Consider the following 16,561-nt stretch of genomic DNA (forward strand, 5'->3'; position numbering starts at 1 on the left):
TCACAGAGGAATTGTGGATTCAAAACTTATGGATGATCGGCTCAACTTTCTCAGAGTTATGTGATGCAATAACAGCTCTTGTAGCTCCTGCTGCATCATGAGGGAGCCAGTTCCCACTGACAAGCACACAGTCGTAGCATCATGTGACCTAGAAAAGCCCAAAAAGTGTTTACATTGTAGTTTTGTCAAATGTGAATTTTTGGAATTGCCTGAGATACCAGCTCATGTAAGTGTAAAAACTTTTTTGCAATAAAGTTTTAGAGTTTTTCTGGAAATTGACATGTTTCCATTCAGCTGTTTGATATTCACAATTTCAGTTTGTGCAATTTGAGGGTTAATGGAATCCCGCCTATTTAGGCTTTGTGTATTTGTGTGTTTGATTTGTCAACTCTGTCAGCTGTGAGAGCTATCTGACCAGTTTGAGATTTGTGGCTTGCCTTGCATGATATTAGTTTGGAATTCTGCAATTCTTTTTTTTTTTTGTCACTGTGAATATAGAGCAGCTTTTGCAGCAGTTGCAGTCGGAGTGTGAACCTTTTTTTGTTTATCATGTCTTCTCTTGCTTTGGAATAAGGAGCTTAGGTTAGAAGATTGTCTTTTGTTTATCTTTTGTCTTTGGGCAGGTAAGTTTAGGGATGAAGACATGTTTTGTTTGTTGTTTTAGGCACTGCTCAGCTCTGAAATCAAATAAACTGCTTCCTTTGTTTCCTGTAATGGGCTACTGATCCGCTGGTTCTTCTTGGGAGTGGGAGCGTGGGGAGTCACATAGCATGCTTTGCGCCAGGTTTCCAGGGACATAACACACTTTCTTTAAAATATTGATTGTAGTAGCTTTATTACAGCTTGATTGGAATTTGGGTTTAGCAATATGACAGTGTTTATTGTGAGACAACTGAAACATATCAACAATTTTGTCATTCCACTAATACCAAAGCCTGTCTCTGTAATATCAAGGTTTCTGTGTCAAGGTAATGAAGTGACTTGATGTGTGTGGTATTTCAGTCATGGTCAAACATGGTAATATCTCTGATTGACAGTGGTCCTGTATGCACAGTGAAAGGGGTCCAAGGATGGCCGCTTTCTTGCGATCACAGACAACCTGGGGTAAAATTCTGACAGTGTCAGAAATTTGGGATGAGAATCTCACTGTCTGACTGCTGTCTGACAAACTACATTTACTAACCAACCAATAGAAGTGCTGCATGGGGGCGCCCAGTATCTAAGTTGGTAGAGCAGGCGCCCCATGTACAGAGGCTACGTCCTTGCCACACCGGCCACAGGTTCAATTACCGCCTCAGCCTTTTTCTGCATATCACTTTTTTTCTTTTCCTCAGCCATAATAACCACTATAGTGAGGGCTCCACTTGTTTGTTCACAGTTTGCTCTTACCCCTACAGTGGCGTAGATGGATGACCATGTCAACGATGATTTGTTCATGCAAATTAATGTCAATGGATGTAGGTTGTAGCCTGTAATTCAGTAGGTGATGTCATCATACAGTCTGCATACACAAGACTTTATGTCGTACCCATGGTTTATTATTGTCACAGTGTGAAGCTGCACTTAACTTGTAAGTCTGCAAATATCTTGCAGTCTGCAGGAGGCTTAAGGCACTGGTGGTCAGTATTTTGAATCATCGCAGCACTGGGCAGCAGCCTCTGTGGCTACATTGGTGTTCTGTATTTAAAATATGTATAAAATGTGGTTCTTCTAAGTGCTTAAAATGAGCAAGTGAAAAGCATGTCCATGTGCAGATGGTATCATCCAGAGGAAAAAGACACCTGCTCTGCCAAGCCCAAATCTCACACTCAAAGTGCAGTAAACACACACACACACACACACACACACACAATAACAACTGCAACACAAGTTTGTCTGCAGGCAAAATCTCACAATAAAAAAATAATTGCATTTGAGGAATTGCTCAGTAGTTGGAATATTCACAGCTGAAACAATCATTGCACTTGATTGACTTCTTGTTTTGAGCACTTTCACAGACCAACCTTATCACTCTGTAGGTGTCCTACTATAAAGCATCTGAACACAGCACAAGAAAAGCGATCTTGACCCAGGTTTCAAACAGTGACATTTAAAATTTAAAAATTGCATAATGGGGATACTTAAAATTAAAAAAATTGCATATGTCAGCACTGACCAAGAAAAGATGTGAAATAACAGCAAATTTGCCTGTGAATATGCAGTATGATGTAATATTACAACTACAGGAGTGACTTGATGTTCTCTTAACCCTTTGAAACCTTTGGCTTAATTTCTTTTAAAGACATGGGAAGTAGGCCATGAGCAGCAGCAGTGTAGGAAAAGTACAAAAAGCCCAGAATAAAACAAAGAAATGACCCGAAAAAAAGTGTTTCAAAAGTACTAATAATTGAGTAGTGTAATTTTACAGACATATAATTTTGATATTTATAAATATATTTGTCTCAAAATTTTCCCTAGCTTTTTGAAAAATATTTTTTCAATCGACTTATTTCTTTTTAATTTGCATTTCTTGGCAAGTCGCTCAATACCTTTTTCCCCATGCGTTCAAACCAATTTGCTCAGGGTTCAAAGGTTTAAATACTTGCATGAGATGACTGAAAACCACCAAAAAAGTCATGTCTATCCAGACTTCAAAGGGATAAATTTAAAATCTAAAAATTGCATATATTGGCATTGGCCAAAATAAGTTGGAAAACAACAGCAAATCAGACATAACGACAAAAATCCAATGTCGTGCATCCCTAATTAATTAAGCTGCAGAATTAACTTTATTGGCCACGTATGTGTGCACATACAAGGAATTCGACTCACATATGTACGTATGTCACATGTCACATATGAACATTTCAATGGTGTGTTTGTTGTTTTACTGCATTGGAATGCTAATCTGTGGCATGCTGAAAATAGCTCTGTCACATATAGCACATGTATATTTAGGTCTGCCACTTCCAGCAATATGTAAAGCTGGCTAACATCAGCTAACATCAGCTAACATTAACTAACGTTAGCTCACGTTAGCTCCTGGTCACACAACACCAAGTCAGACTGTAGCATCAAAACCTCAGAGTGAGCTGAAATAGGTGCTTTGTTTTATTGCTTAGGAACTTCATTTTTTGTTTCTTGGAGAAAGATTATATTATATCCTCTCTAAAAAGTTACACTGTTTCACTTTAACCCTTTACAACCTGTAGCGACATCACTCTTTTAGTGCTGCTTTCAGATGCCTTTCACAAGTATGTAAAAACTTTGATCACTGAGCAAATTGGTGCTTTTTCCCTCAAAATATGGGGGAAAAAGGCAATGAGCAACTTGGTAAGAAAAGATCTACAAATTGCAAGAAATTAGAATATTTAGAAAATTATTTTTTAAAAGCTAGGAAAAATGTCTCGAAATTGAAGTTTTGACAATAGCTTATGATTTTTAAGTACTTTCCCAGGTATTTTCTTTGTTTTATTATTTATTTATTTTACTTGTAAATTTCTTGTACTTTCCACAAATGTCTTGCTAATTTTTGGGTCATTTCTTTTTTTGATACTCATTGCCTTCTTCCCATGTTTATGAAAGAAAGTGAGTCAATTTGCTTAAGTTTTAAAGGGTTAAACTAATTGACCTCAGCCTATGTTTCATTCTCTGTGTGAATCTAACAAAAGCATGAAGACACACTTATGCACAAACTCTTTTTTGCTATAAGGACATTTATCACACTCTTTTATCAGATATATAGAAAACATTATTTAACAGTGCAACAGGGGCAGACAGCCTGGTTGTTGCCACTCTGCAGGCGTCTGTCTCGACCTGCTCGTCTCTGCTCCGGGCAAAGACAGGGGAACAGCCGGGTTCAAAGTTACATCACAGCTCCGTTCGTCTCACATCCTGTCTGTGTGCATGACGGGAAGAGTTTTGGCACAATTGCTGCCATCTCAACTATTTCGACAAACTCCACACAGGCTCAGTCAAGCACAAATGAAGATCCTCTTAACAGCTGGTGTACACTAAAGCTTTAATGCACGCACGCACACACACACACACACACGCGCGCGCGCACGTGCGCACACACGCGCGCGTGCACACACACACACACACACGCGCAGCACACACACACACACACACACACACACACACACACACACACACACACACACCCCAACAGACACACACAGAATGATGCCAAGTAAAATGATTTATCTTGCTCAAACATGGGTGTAGAATATGCACACAGGCTGTCTCTACAAATGTAAAGAGGGAACATCATCACACAACTTAAGAGGTAAAGATAAGATAAATGTAAAAACTTCCTATTATCACAACAAAATAATATATAAGCCCATGCAAATCACATGGAGAGGTTACATTATGAGACATTATGGTGACTGATCAGGGCAGCCTTCGCAGTCTTTAACTGCGCTCCTGGCTGACTACCTGTTACTTCTCACCTGGATTTATCAGTAATCGTGTGTCTGCTGCCAGTGCCAGATCATGTGGGCTTGTCAAAACTGCAGAGAGACATAATCTCTTGCATTTAAACTAGGGCTGTCAAACATTATTTTTTAAAATCTGCCCATACTGGAAGGGGGATCCCTCCTCAGCTGCTCTTCCTGAGGTTTCTACCATTTTTCCCCTGTTAAAAGGTTTTTTGTTGAGTTTTTCCTTATTCGTTGTGAGGGTCTAAGTGCAGAGGGATGTCATATGCTGTAAAGCCCTCCGAGGCAAATTGGGATTTGTGTTAATGGGCTTCATAATAAAATTGATTTGATATGAATTTTAATAGTTAATAGTAATTCATTTCATTTTTAATTACATGTTTAATATTCTATTATTTTGCATTTCAAATCAGTTTTGAAGCCCATATTAACAAGGTAAAGTAATTCTTTCCAGAGTGTCTTTCTTGGGAATGAAATGATACAAAGAAATCTACTATCTGATCTTGACTTTTAGCTTTTTTTCCCCAATTAATGTTGCACTGCTGCAAGAGATAGGAGTAGGGACGCAGGTATTGGATTTTTTCTGATGTCGATTTGCTGATATCTTACAACTCATTTTCCTGATACCACTATAAATATATCCATTTTTCCCCACCTAATTTTAGTGATCATCAAGTGTCTTCTGTAGTGGAATGAGCATCTTATCATGATGGCCCACCAGCAGATGGAGACATAAAATACAATGCTCTTTGGTGTATGTAATATTCATTTATTGTGCAAAATAAAGAAATATTTCAACTTAGGGTTGATGTTTTGTATATGTTCAATAGTAAAAAAAATCTGTTTGTGATAGTGGCACAATTATAGCATATTGGCCAACTCTGATATTTCGTTTTAAAGCCAATAAATACCGATACTGATGATATGCTGATGCATCCTTAAGGGGTGATAACACGAGACGCATTGCGCCACGTGTGACCACTCCAAAAACGCCTTGGAATCGCATCTGGAAAAACAGCCGAGAGCACCTGTGGAGCAGGGCTGCATATGCATGGCCAAAAGTGACATTGATGAGGGGTGCAACGACACGCCTTGAGCAAGAAAGTTGAAAATATTTTACCTTTTATGCATGCCAATAAACTGCCAGAAAACCGTGTTGCGTAGCAGCAAGAAAGCAGCACCCGATAGGCGCGCTGTACCATAGGAAAACAATGGTTTTGCTGGCGACGCTTCTCTAGCAACGTGTCTGTGCCCTCAGCTCATAGGTAGGAGCTCAAACTCAAAGTACTTGCACATTACTTTTGACACCTGAACCATCTGGGAATTTTTTTAAGTAAAATGAGTCGTTCAAACGCTCAGCTGTGTCCTTGCTTACCATCACTGTAGTAACAGAAAGCAGGAGGGGACAAATAATATATATAATAGTAATAATAATATATATAATAATAGCTTTTAGTTTGGCTTTTGACTGAACTTTACCGATTTATTTAATTTTTTTTTTAGTCTGTTTTACTATTTTACTGGATGATATTTCATTTTTTTATTTTATTTTATTTTTTTTTTTACATTTTTATCTATTATTATTTGTGCAGTTTGAGAGTACTCTTATTTTAGTTCTGGGGGGGGGGGCTTCACAAAGCTCTTTGTGTTAGACTTTAGACTTTTTTTAGACTTTTAGCTTTAATCAATTAACCCAATAACACAATTTTAAAAATTTAATAGAACCTCACATCCAGATGACATGAGAGTGGTATTGATTTTATCATCCAACTCTCAGTAAGAAATTCATTTAAATTATTTATCAAGCACAAATGCCACAAATCTGAGCTACATCACTGTAATCTGAATAACTATGGGTTTTGGACCGTTAAACTGGAAAAACTTAAAGTTGTCACCTCAAATTTGTGGAATTTTTGACACTTTCCACACATTTTACAGTGTAAGTGAATGATTGTGTAAATGATTATTTGCAGCCCTAACCCAGTCCCACACTGCACTGCTCTGACCTTAATTAGTTTATGGGTGGATAAAAATGACTTGTCTTATTTATGTGACTCACATTTACAGTGTCACACTTTTGCATATCAACATTTGTCCATTTTTAGCAAGCAAGCAAAAGAGAACTGAAAGAGGTGTGGACGTCGAGATTCAAACGTGAAAGAGAACTAAGTGGTGAAGGAGGAGAGAAAGAGCTACAGAGCAAAGAAAGAGGGAGGGACCCCGTGCATCATGCTGGGCAGTTTGGTAATTTGTGGTAAGGGTTGCTGGCTGGGTGTGCCCGCTTTTCTGCAATGAAAGGAGGAAGTAAAAGAGGAGAACGGGCTCCTCTCTCATCTTCAGCTTAAATGACTCAAGAGGAGGAGCTCGGATGACGGTGAGTCAGCAGGAGGAAGACACAGACAGTGCTGAGTAGTGTGGCTCCTGGTGCCTGGTACTGCACCCTAGATGGTATCTTATTGCCAACCACAGCACTGATAAACACACAGCCTCCACCAATAATGTGACCCCCTCACTACAGCTCCAACTCACCCTGTCTGCGTAGAGTGAAGGCTGCTTTTGTATTTGACATGAGGCTCAAAAGGTGTCATCAGCTCACCTGTGGGCTGCAGCAGGAACCAGCAACATGTGTGTGGAAACCATGATTGTGCCAGACATTCCCCCAGGGACTCACTCATGTCTGATTCATGCACCCAGTCACAAACATCCAGCAGCAGAGCATAGACTGCTGACTGTCTTAACCCCAGGTGTGGATGGTGAAAAATCAGATAGGATTATTCATTCTCATGCAATCTCAACTTTTCATTTTAAGAAGTTTTCCACTGCTGGAAAGTCTTTTAATAAAACTAGCATCTGCATACAGTAGAAAAACGCAAATGCATTTGAAGTTGATGCTACATGACTATAGAAAACAACCGAGAAATCAGACACTTTTGCTCAAGAGGTAGAAAACCTACAACTACCAGAATGCACTGCACCGGACCAGACCAATAGGCCTCCTGTGGGTGGGTGATGTAGTGCAAACTTGTTTGTGTGAAAGAATGGCAGCCGGGCGGCAAGAAACAATTGTGTATTACAGTTAAACGGTGTCGCTGAAAACATTTGAGATGTGAAATAACAGTTACAGGTTGGTTTATATTCCATCAGCGCTGCTTAGTTTTACAGTTTAATCACAGATTTTTTTTTGTCTCTTTTTCACTGTAAAGGAACCAGTATGGTGCCCACTTCCTGTTCACAAGCTCTCGCAATCACAGCTGGACAAGACCCTAAAATATGTTTCAAAGAACATTTTAGGCAAGAAATAGGCAGTATTGTAACATGATCTTAATTTATATTTGACCGATTGATCAGATTTCAGTACGAGTTTGAAAGACAGAGAGAGGGAGGCAGGTCTGTCTCTTCTGCTGTATAACCTTTAGACTCTTTGCCACTCCACAAAAAACCTGGTAACACCCGCTAACATCTGGTTATTTAATACAATGGGAAAGTGTACCATCCGCATTCACACCTGGGTCAAATGACTTTGCAGAAGTCATAGGTATTAATCGCCTCCGGGTCCTATCAGCATTGATAGTCACACATTGGTGCTGAATGCTCTAATTTCAACCCCGGTGATGTGCCACCACAAATAACAGTCCATCAATATAAATCAGTCTGCACTGAGTTTGAAAAAGAGACTAAATAAGTAAGAAAAATCATCATAAAGTTCTCACTGGTCTCCATCAATGCTCAAAACAGCAAATGTGACACGACAGAAAAAACAAACATACAAAACAAAAAAAAAACCACATACACAGAAAGGCATACTTGTCTGCTGCAAACCTGTATACACAGCTCTGCTCTACTGGCAAATTTTTCTATAGCTTATTTTGAGCTGGTTTACCAAGTTTTAACAAAACATAAATGCACTAATTTTGGTGGAAAAGGAGAATTTGAGTCTGTGGTGGTGGCATGAGTGGTGGCCAATACCAAAATGCGAAAGCACAGCCGTAGTTCAAGCAACAGCACCGAAAGCCAGCGAAACTCCACCAGATGACATGTTTTGCATCAATTTGCGTCATCCGTTGGAGTTTGTAAGATGGAGGAAAGTTTACCACAGTTCATCTCCACATACTGCCCACATTGTTATGACGCAAAGCTGGTTGAAATCAGTGAAGTATCCTTTTTATTCACTTGCAGTCTGATACACAACCATAAAATCCCCAGTGTTGTGAGCAGGTAGGCAGCTGCATGTAGGCTAAGCCCATTAAAGCCACTGTCACCATGCGTGAGCCAAGTCCTGTCTAATGCTGCAGGGACCCAGCCAAAACCCACTGCACGACATTAGCACAGACAATAGCCCTGTGTCTCTCTCTCTTTCTGTATGTGTGTGTGTGTGTATCTCTCGTGTGTGTGTCCTATCCTACTAGGCCCGAATTACATCCTGGCCCACAAGTTTGGGCTCAGACCGGCCCAGCTCAGCTCAGCTCAGGCAGCAGGGGAGGACAGAAAATGTAGGGCCCCCCCTTCTGCACAGTCAGACCCCCTCCTCCCAAAACAAATCTGGCGCTGGAGACAAAAGCTGTGCGCCCCTGGACAGCAGGGAAACGCCTGCTCTCTCACTGAAAACACTCGGGAATGTTCCCAAAAGCAGAAACTTTCTTTTAACTTATACCACACAGGAGAAAAAACAGGAGAAAAAGTGGAAGCTCGTGTGTGTTTTCACCACTTTTTCTGTACAAGGTAGCAGATTTTTCATTTTTTCACAGTAGAGTAGCATGCTCAACTTTATTCAACCCTGCAGGACTGCATACAAGCACTGCCCTTCATCATCTTTTTGACATTTCTTTCAATACAACCATGCACAAAAAGCAACTTAGAGAGGAGGGACAACCTGAATGAATGTGGACATGTGTTAGAGGACGGCAAAAGACATTCATTCCACGCAACATGTGACTCACCTATGGACACCAGCTTAATGTTCTCCTTGTCGAGGAACTCCAGCGCCACCGACACGTTCTCCAGCTGCATCTGGCGGAAGGTGGGCCTCTGGTTGTACTTTCTGAACATCTTCTTCTGGGACAGGACCTCCAGGAGCCCGATGAGCCGCAGCCCGTCGCTCAGGTCCGTCTGCAAGTTGCCGATCCTCTTGTTGACGCATTTCAGGTGCTCGTTACACCATCGGGTGAAGGTGTTCTGCTGGATCTTCTTCCACGGCGCATCCTCGGCCAGGTCCTTCTCCGTGGCGGGCATTTCTGCGTCCTTGTCCGTGGAGAGAGCGTTGGGAGCGGGCGCGGCGCTCTGGTGGAGCCGGGGGTGTGAACCACTCATTTTTATGGTCTCGGCTGCGTCTTGGTTCGCTGGCTGTTTCTCTGGGTGGAGTCTGCTCAACTCTGCGGGGCCGCTCCCTCTCTCTCTCTCTCTCTGTCTCTTTCTCTCTCACTTTTTAGCTTGTCTGTGTCTGGGAGGAAAGAAAAGAAAGAGAGGAGTGAACACGACATGGTGACTTATAGCCCGGAGGTAGATATTTTGCAAAGAAAGTAGGCGGTTATGGCACCGGAAAGCAGAAAAGGGGAGTCATCTTGGATAAAACTGAAAACACAAATGATAAGCTTTCACAAGAAGCCAGCTCCATCACACTGATACACTTTTCATGTCCAGTTTAAGGATAAACTGACTCACATCCGATCTAAATCTTAACAGATGACTAATAAATTCATCTTGAACACATTTTCTAATAAGTAAGAAAAGTTAAAGGTCCAGTGTTTGAGATTTAGTGGCATGTAGTGGTGAAGTTGCAGAACTGAATCACAGCATGGAATGTTCCATCAAAATTGGTTAACATTACCTACATTATGTAGTTTTGAGCTTTTGATTTGTAGTACATGCGTTTAAGACAGCTGCTGTTCCTGGCCCTCAACACTTTTCTTTAAAGCATTAGCATGGGAAGAAGGCAATGAGAAATTTAATAAGACATGGCCCAAAAAATTAGCAAGAAAATATTATAAAAGTTACAAGAAATTACCTTAAAATATGCAAGAAAAATAAAGATAAAAAGCAAACAAACAAGAAATGACCCCAAAATGTTCTCAATATTGAAAGAATTCTGTAAAATAATTTCAAAAATATCATTGTGAATATATTTTCTGGACATTTTCCCTTCTTCCTTGTCTTTTTGTTGTCACCTTTAACATTTTTTTTTGCAATTTGCAGGACACTTCTTAACAAGTTGCTCATTGTCCCCCATGTTTTCAAATGAAATCAAACCAATTTGTTCGTGTTTCAAAGGTTTCAACCGCTTGTAAAAGGCTTCTGAACACAGCACATGAAAAGTGATGTCGGTAAAGGTTTTAAAAGATTAATAAAGTAACAATATACATTTTTTATACATTGATTCAGCATCCCACTTGTAGTTTTGTAAACTCGATGCAATGTTCGTTCTTTGCACATCTTCCTCGGAGCATCCATGTTAATTCCACATTAAAACTTAAAGCTCATAATTCAGTCGAGCATTTCATTTGTTCACTCACTGTAAGAGGCAGTGTGAGCTACGATAACAGCGAGTAGGTAATATTTGTTTGTTAATTGTTGCCCTCCACTAATCACAGTTATGTTGTTGCTGTTGAAAAAAAGGGGTTGTTTTTCTGAGTTGGAAAAACAAGGTGACACTGTGCCAGATGTACAGAGATGAAGGGCCCATTTTCAGGGTCCCTGTGAGGATATGAGCTCATCTAATGCTCATGTTCATGGGTCCCAGAAAAATAAATATTTGCGCTATCCAGAGGGACCTGAGCATCAGTGACTCCACATATGGTCACAAATTTGTGTTTAATTCGTGTCTGTTAGCCCACACTTTTTCAACTTTCCTTTTCTGTACAGTTGTTTGTGTCTCTTAGCATGGATGGCATGCTTATTTCTGCGTATGTTTTCAGAGTATGTATCTGTGTGCATATGTGATGCCAGGGGGAGTGTTCGTACACCAGCTGCACCCACCTCCTGTTTGTCTCCACTGCACTGACCAAACAGCCAGATGAGATCACACTCCAAGTATGCACCATATGATGCACTAATGACAGGTTGAGTGTTTTATAGCAGCAGGCAGTTTCTCAAAATGTAACAAGGGTAATGGTGGGCAGCTTTATTTGGTATTTTCCTTCAGTTTCACGAAAACCTCTTTGAGGGTACTTACATCATCTGTGTTAAAAGTCCTCAGGTTTTCCTCAGTGCATTAGAGACATATATTGATTGTTTTTTGGCTGCATTAATGTGGAGTCAGAGCACATAAAAGACATGAAGTCAGATGAGGTGGTAAAAATTATAATCCAGATGTCTCACAAATGTTCCCATTGTCATCTTTATTCTGTTTGCCTCCACCAAAAAGCCCCTGGGAAACAAATTAAATAATTAAAGCAGAGCTCAGCCAATTTTACACATGATTTTCAGTTTATTAGTCGTGTGTGGGGGGCGTACCACTCAGCTTGTGAAACAGCTGTACAGTGTCTCCTGTGGCTCTAGAGGGACCTTTCTGAAGTCTGAAGGTAAGTGTGCTTTCACCGAAAGGTCATTTGCAAGAATGGAGTGTTTATTTTCCAAAAACAGTGAGCAGATAGCAGCATACTGTGTGTGGGAGAGAATCTGTGTGTTTGTGTGACAGCTCAGCTTGGCATTGGCTTACCGTAACATCCTTACTCTAATTCTAACCAACCTCAGGCCTGTCCACATAGTGTTTTTTTTCCTTTTTTCTGGGCACTAGCATCTTTTTTCAGTTGTTCCCAATGAGGAGAGAGCGTATGCGGTGAAAAATAGAGAAAAAAGGAACAGTGCTCAGTACCTTTTTTGTGCAACCACTTTGAGTTGAAAAACTGAAGAACTTTTTAGAAAGGCGCTGATGACGTTTCTGTTTCTTTTTTTCACTAGGCTACTGTCAAAACATAGATAGAAAAGCCTGTTTTTGGGAGCAGATCAGCCGGACACTTAACAACTAGCTTATAAAGTGTTTGCCTATAAGTTGAATTAACTGTAGGTGGGATTCCATTAACTCTCAAATTGAAATTATGAATATAAAATACGCCTAATGGAAACACTTCAATTAAAAAAAAAACCCTCCCATTTATTGCTATTTTTTTTTACATTTGCAGATAGTGGTATTTCAGGCAATTCAAAAAAGCCATATTTCACCAAACTGCAATGGAATTGGCTTTTCTAGGTCACATGATGCTATGGCTGTGTGCCTGTCAGTAGGAACTGGCTCCCTCATGATGCAGCAGCAGCTACAAGAGTTGTTATTGCATCACATAACTTCAAAAAGTTGAGCAGATCATCCAGAACTTTTGAATCCACAATTCCTCTGTGAAATCATGGACTATCACCTCCCAGAAATCCCTCATACACGGCTGCTCTCACGTATACTGGGCTTGCCTTTCAATCATTGTGTACATAACACGCCTATTTGGCCTTGGATTGGAAATAATGACGGCTAGTATGGTGGCTGAAAGAGAAATAAATCTGCTAATGTTTTGAACATCCATCACCATGCTTCTTGGAATGTTATCGACAGAGGAGAAGTCACAGAAAATCAGGAAAGAAGTTGCATAACATCAATAAATGGAAATGCCGTCATTTCGCAATTGAGTTTTATCGACATTTCAAAAATATGACTTAATTTTTTTTCACAAATCTGTGATGACCAATTGGTTGGCGCCACATCACATGCTTAAAATCATGATTATGTGAAGTGATAGGATGTGGCCTGACCTAATGTGCGTAACTAAAACAACACTTTGCAACACTTTTTGTGCAAATCTGTTATAGAAACCAGCCTGGTGATTCTTATTCTTAAGAAGATTTGAAACAAATGAAAGCAAAGTTGTGATTATTATAAACCATTTCTGCCAGTACATGCCCTTAAATGATACACACTGGACCTTTAAGTCCCCAACCTTTTGAAAGTGAAACGCTAAATTACTGCAGTGACCCTTTAACATAACTAACTCATCTGATTAAATTTGTAAATCTCAGCCATAACACAAGTTCATGTCTTTCATTTTATCTAACAGAAGTCAGTAAGAGAGCAGCAGAGGCTGTAAAGACAGAGAGAGAGGAGTGACTGTGCAGCGTTTTTGACTAAACAAGGAGCTCAGTGCCAGGAGCCACAGTGTGGCCAGGAGCCATCAAGAATGCTTCTCCTTTGTGTGTGTGTGTGTGTGTGTGTGTGTGTGTGTGTGTGTGGTCAAGGGAGAATCTTAAGAATGCCTCTCGCTGCCATAACAACCCCTGAAGCCCCCAGGACTAATAACAACCCAATAAAAGACCCCCATTAATGCAACACACAGACACACACACACACACACACATACACAGACACACACACAGAAGCCGCATGCTTCTGCATTCACTGTGCCATGTAAAACAATAGAACAACAGATTTAAACAGCTCAGCTGGGGTGCCTGTAGATGTGTAATTTTCATTCATTACATTTACATCTGTCATAAGAGTTTACAGGCATTGGTCATCATTAAAATAGAAACCTAACGACGACAGTGGGTAATGATTGTGGCAGAGCAGGGCACGTTAACAGCAGCACACGTTATCAAAAAGCAGAAGTGAAACACTGAAACTAAGAAGCTGAAAGTGAATGAAAACAGCGAAATAGAAAAATTTCAGAAATCATCAATGGGTCTGATTCATACTGAGCTTCAGAAAGCACAATAAAGTGTTGCCTGGAAGTAAATGAGAGCTGAGAGAAGTGGAGAAATATTCAGTGTGGAGCAGCCTATTGTCTCAGTGGAATTTGCCAAATAAACAGGAGACAAAACATGGGGCGGGGACACAGAGAGCTGACAGAGACACATTAAAATGTTTCTGGACCTGAGGAGCAAACCGATCCCTCTGCTCTGTCTTTTGGCTCCCTCTAGTGATCTTTTATCCCACTGCATTTTTTCAGTTTTGTTCTCTACTTTTTTCTTTCCTGGGTGTTTTGGTTATCACCTCTTCTCATGTCCTCTTGGCACTTTCGCTTTTTTTAAAGTATCCAATTTTGGACTGTCTCTGCCCCAGTCTTCTCCCCCTTTGTCTGTAATCTGGACTCATTTGGGACAACTTTCATTTCACAAATTATTTTGTGTTTTATTCGAGAATCATCACCAACATGTTTTCATCAAATAACGGCTGATGTGTAGCTCTTTACATTTGCTTAGGTATATGGAGGACAAAATAATTGAAGGGTACCATATTATAAAAAGTGATATTTCCATGTCTTTTTTAACCCTTTGAAACCTGAGAAAAATGGTGTGATTTCTTTCAGAAACATGGTTAAACGGTAATGAACAGAAAAATTACCCCAAAATTTTAGGTATTGTTGGGTTGTTTTGATTTTTTTTTAAAACAATTCTCTCTTTCTCTTTTATAACAGGTTGTCACTTTTTGCCAATTTCTTTCAATTTGTGGTAAATTCATTACAAATTTGCTCGTACCCCTTTATTCATGTTTTGAAAGAAATCAACCAGTTTACTCAGATTTAAAATATTTTAATGCTATTACAAGGTGCCTGAACACAGCACAAGAAAACTGATGTCTATCCCAGTTTCAAATGGTTAATTGTACAACCACTAAAGGTGCTAGCCTAAATAAATACTGTAAAAGTATCAGAACACTCAATCCACAGAGAAATGCAGGTCTGTATTAAAACAAACGTGCCTTTAAATGAGTCACCAGGACTTCTATGAAGTGGTCATGTCATAACTCTGCTATAAAAAGCTGAAAATGTGTATGCAGTGCAAAACAGTTATTTCAATGACAGTGCAGAGATGCAGAGTGCAAGCCTGAAAGACCCGCAAACACTGACCAGTCAGAAGCTGGCTTTTTCAGAAGCGAGGCTTGAAGAGAAAGATGCTAAAACGGAGCATTTCAGAAAGAGAGAGAGCACAGGTATATTCAGGAAGACAGTGTAAGAAAATGATGTGTTTTTTTAACAATAAATCATTAAACATGTTTTAGTAGAATCCCAAAATACAAGTATGAATCTGAAAATAATAGTAAGGGACCTTTAAAGGTCAACTACGCAGGAATTGTTGGTTTATATCTGTCGCCAGCCACAGTAAAAATGAAAGTCAGCCCCATTTTTGCCCTGCTGTGGGTGCCTCTTTTTTCGCACTGTAGCTGAAAATTTAGTATCTGAGACTTGTACGCCTGCATTTACAGTGTGGCACATGGTTGCTTCATTTTAATAAAGCACTTGTGCATTTTGCCTAGGAATGTTCGGAACATCACATAATAAGAAAAAAATACAGGCAGGCAGAGGGTCTCTAAGATCACAGCTGCACACTGAGAGTGGTGATTGAAAGGGATTAATTGTATAAAGATTTTTGGGGGGGCACATTTGCCTTTATAAGATAGGAAAGGAATGCTAGTGTGAAGAAGGTAGAGAGAGGGGATGACATGGAGCAAAGGGCCACAAGCTGAAATCGAACCTGCAGCCACTGTGGCAAGGACACTGCCTTCATATATGGGGCCCCTGCTTTACCCACTGAGCCAACCGACACCCTGAGGGGGGTGGGGGCGGGGAATTACTTATATGAGCCTATATTACTTTAGATCCTAACTGATTCAGGTCTATTACTTCTGTCTTGTTAGGGGTACGAGTCCAGCAAGAGATCTCTGTTTTGTCTCCCTCCATATCTTTATGGACCAAACAGTCTTGAAACCTCAGTTATAGGATCAAATCAAGTACATAAATTACTATCAGCATTAGAAATAAAGCTATCTAAAGAGATTGCAGGGGATATATGTTGGCATATGTTGTTTGTGGTGCTAAAAGCACCACAAATAATAATTTAAATTTAAATTTAAAAAACTCAACCCCAATGTCTCTTTACAGATTTCATGACCTGGTTATTCAACATAATCCAAAGACCTTGTTATGTGCAGTTTTATGTAGGAACTATTTTCTTTCTACCAAACTGTATTACTGTGCAGGAGCAAAAGGAAACGTGCACATCTCTAGGGCTGATATCTCAAACACTCTGCAACTCACACCAAACTATCAAGACTGATAAACAGCACTACAGGTGAGGGAGAATATGTTTTTTTTTGGGGGGGGGGACTGTCCCTTTAATAGGCTCTCCTCCTCTAGTGATACTACTATTAGTACTCTACCAGCTTGCAT

The 16,561-nt window shown here is 40.0% G+C and overlaps 1 protein-coding gene across 3 annotated transcripts in view; it reads right to left on the reverse strand.

The window, feature by feature from the left end:
- The window catches only part of flna (filamin A, alpha (actin binding protein 280)), a 70,740-nt gene that overhangs the window by 49,297 nt on the left and 4,882 nt on the right, over positions 1-16,561 (reverse strand). For all 3 annotated transcript variants that reach the window (XM_042491211.1, XM_042491212.1, XM_042491210.1), the window contains exon 2: positions 9,359-9,858. In XM_042491211.1, coding sequence (XP_042347145.1) covers positions 9,359-9,728 — 370 coding nt within the window. In that variant the 5' untranslated portion in view covers positions 9,729-9,858. The remainder of the gene's footprint in view (positions 1-9,358; positions 9,859-16,561) is intronic.

Source organism: Plectropomus leopardus, chromosome 8 (genome assembly GCF_008729295.1).
Source record: "Plectropomus leopardus isolate mb chromosome 8, YSFRI_Pleo_2.0, whole genome shotgun sequence".
Lineage (NCBI taxonomy): Eukaryota > Metazoa > Chordata > Actinopteri > Perciformes > Serranidae > Plectropomus > Plectropomus leopardus.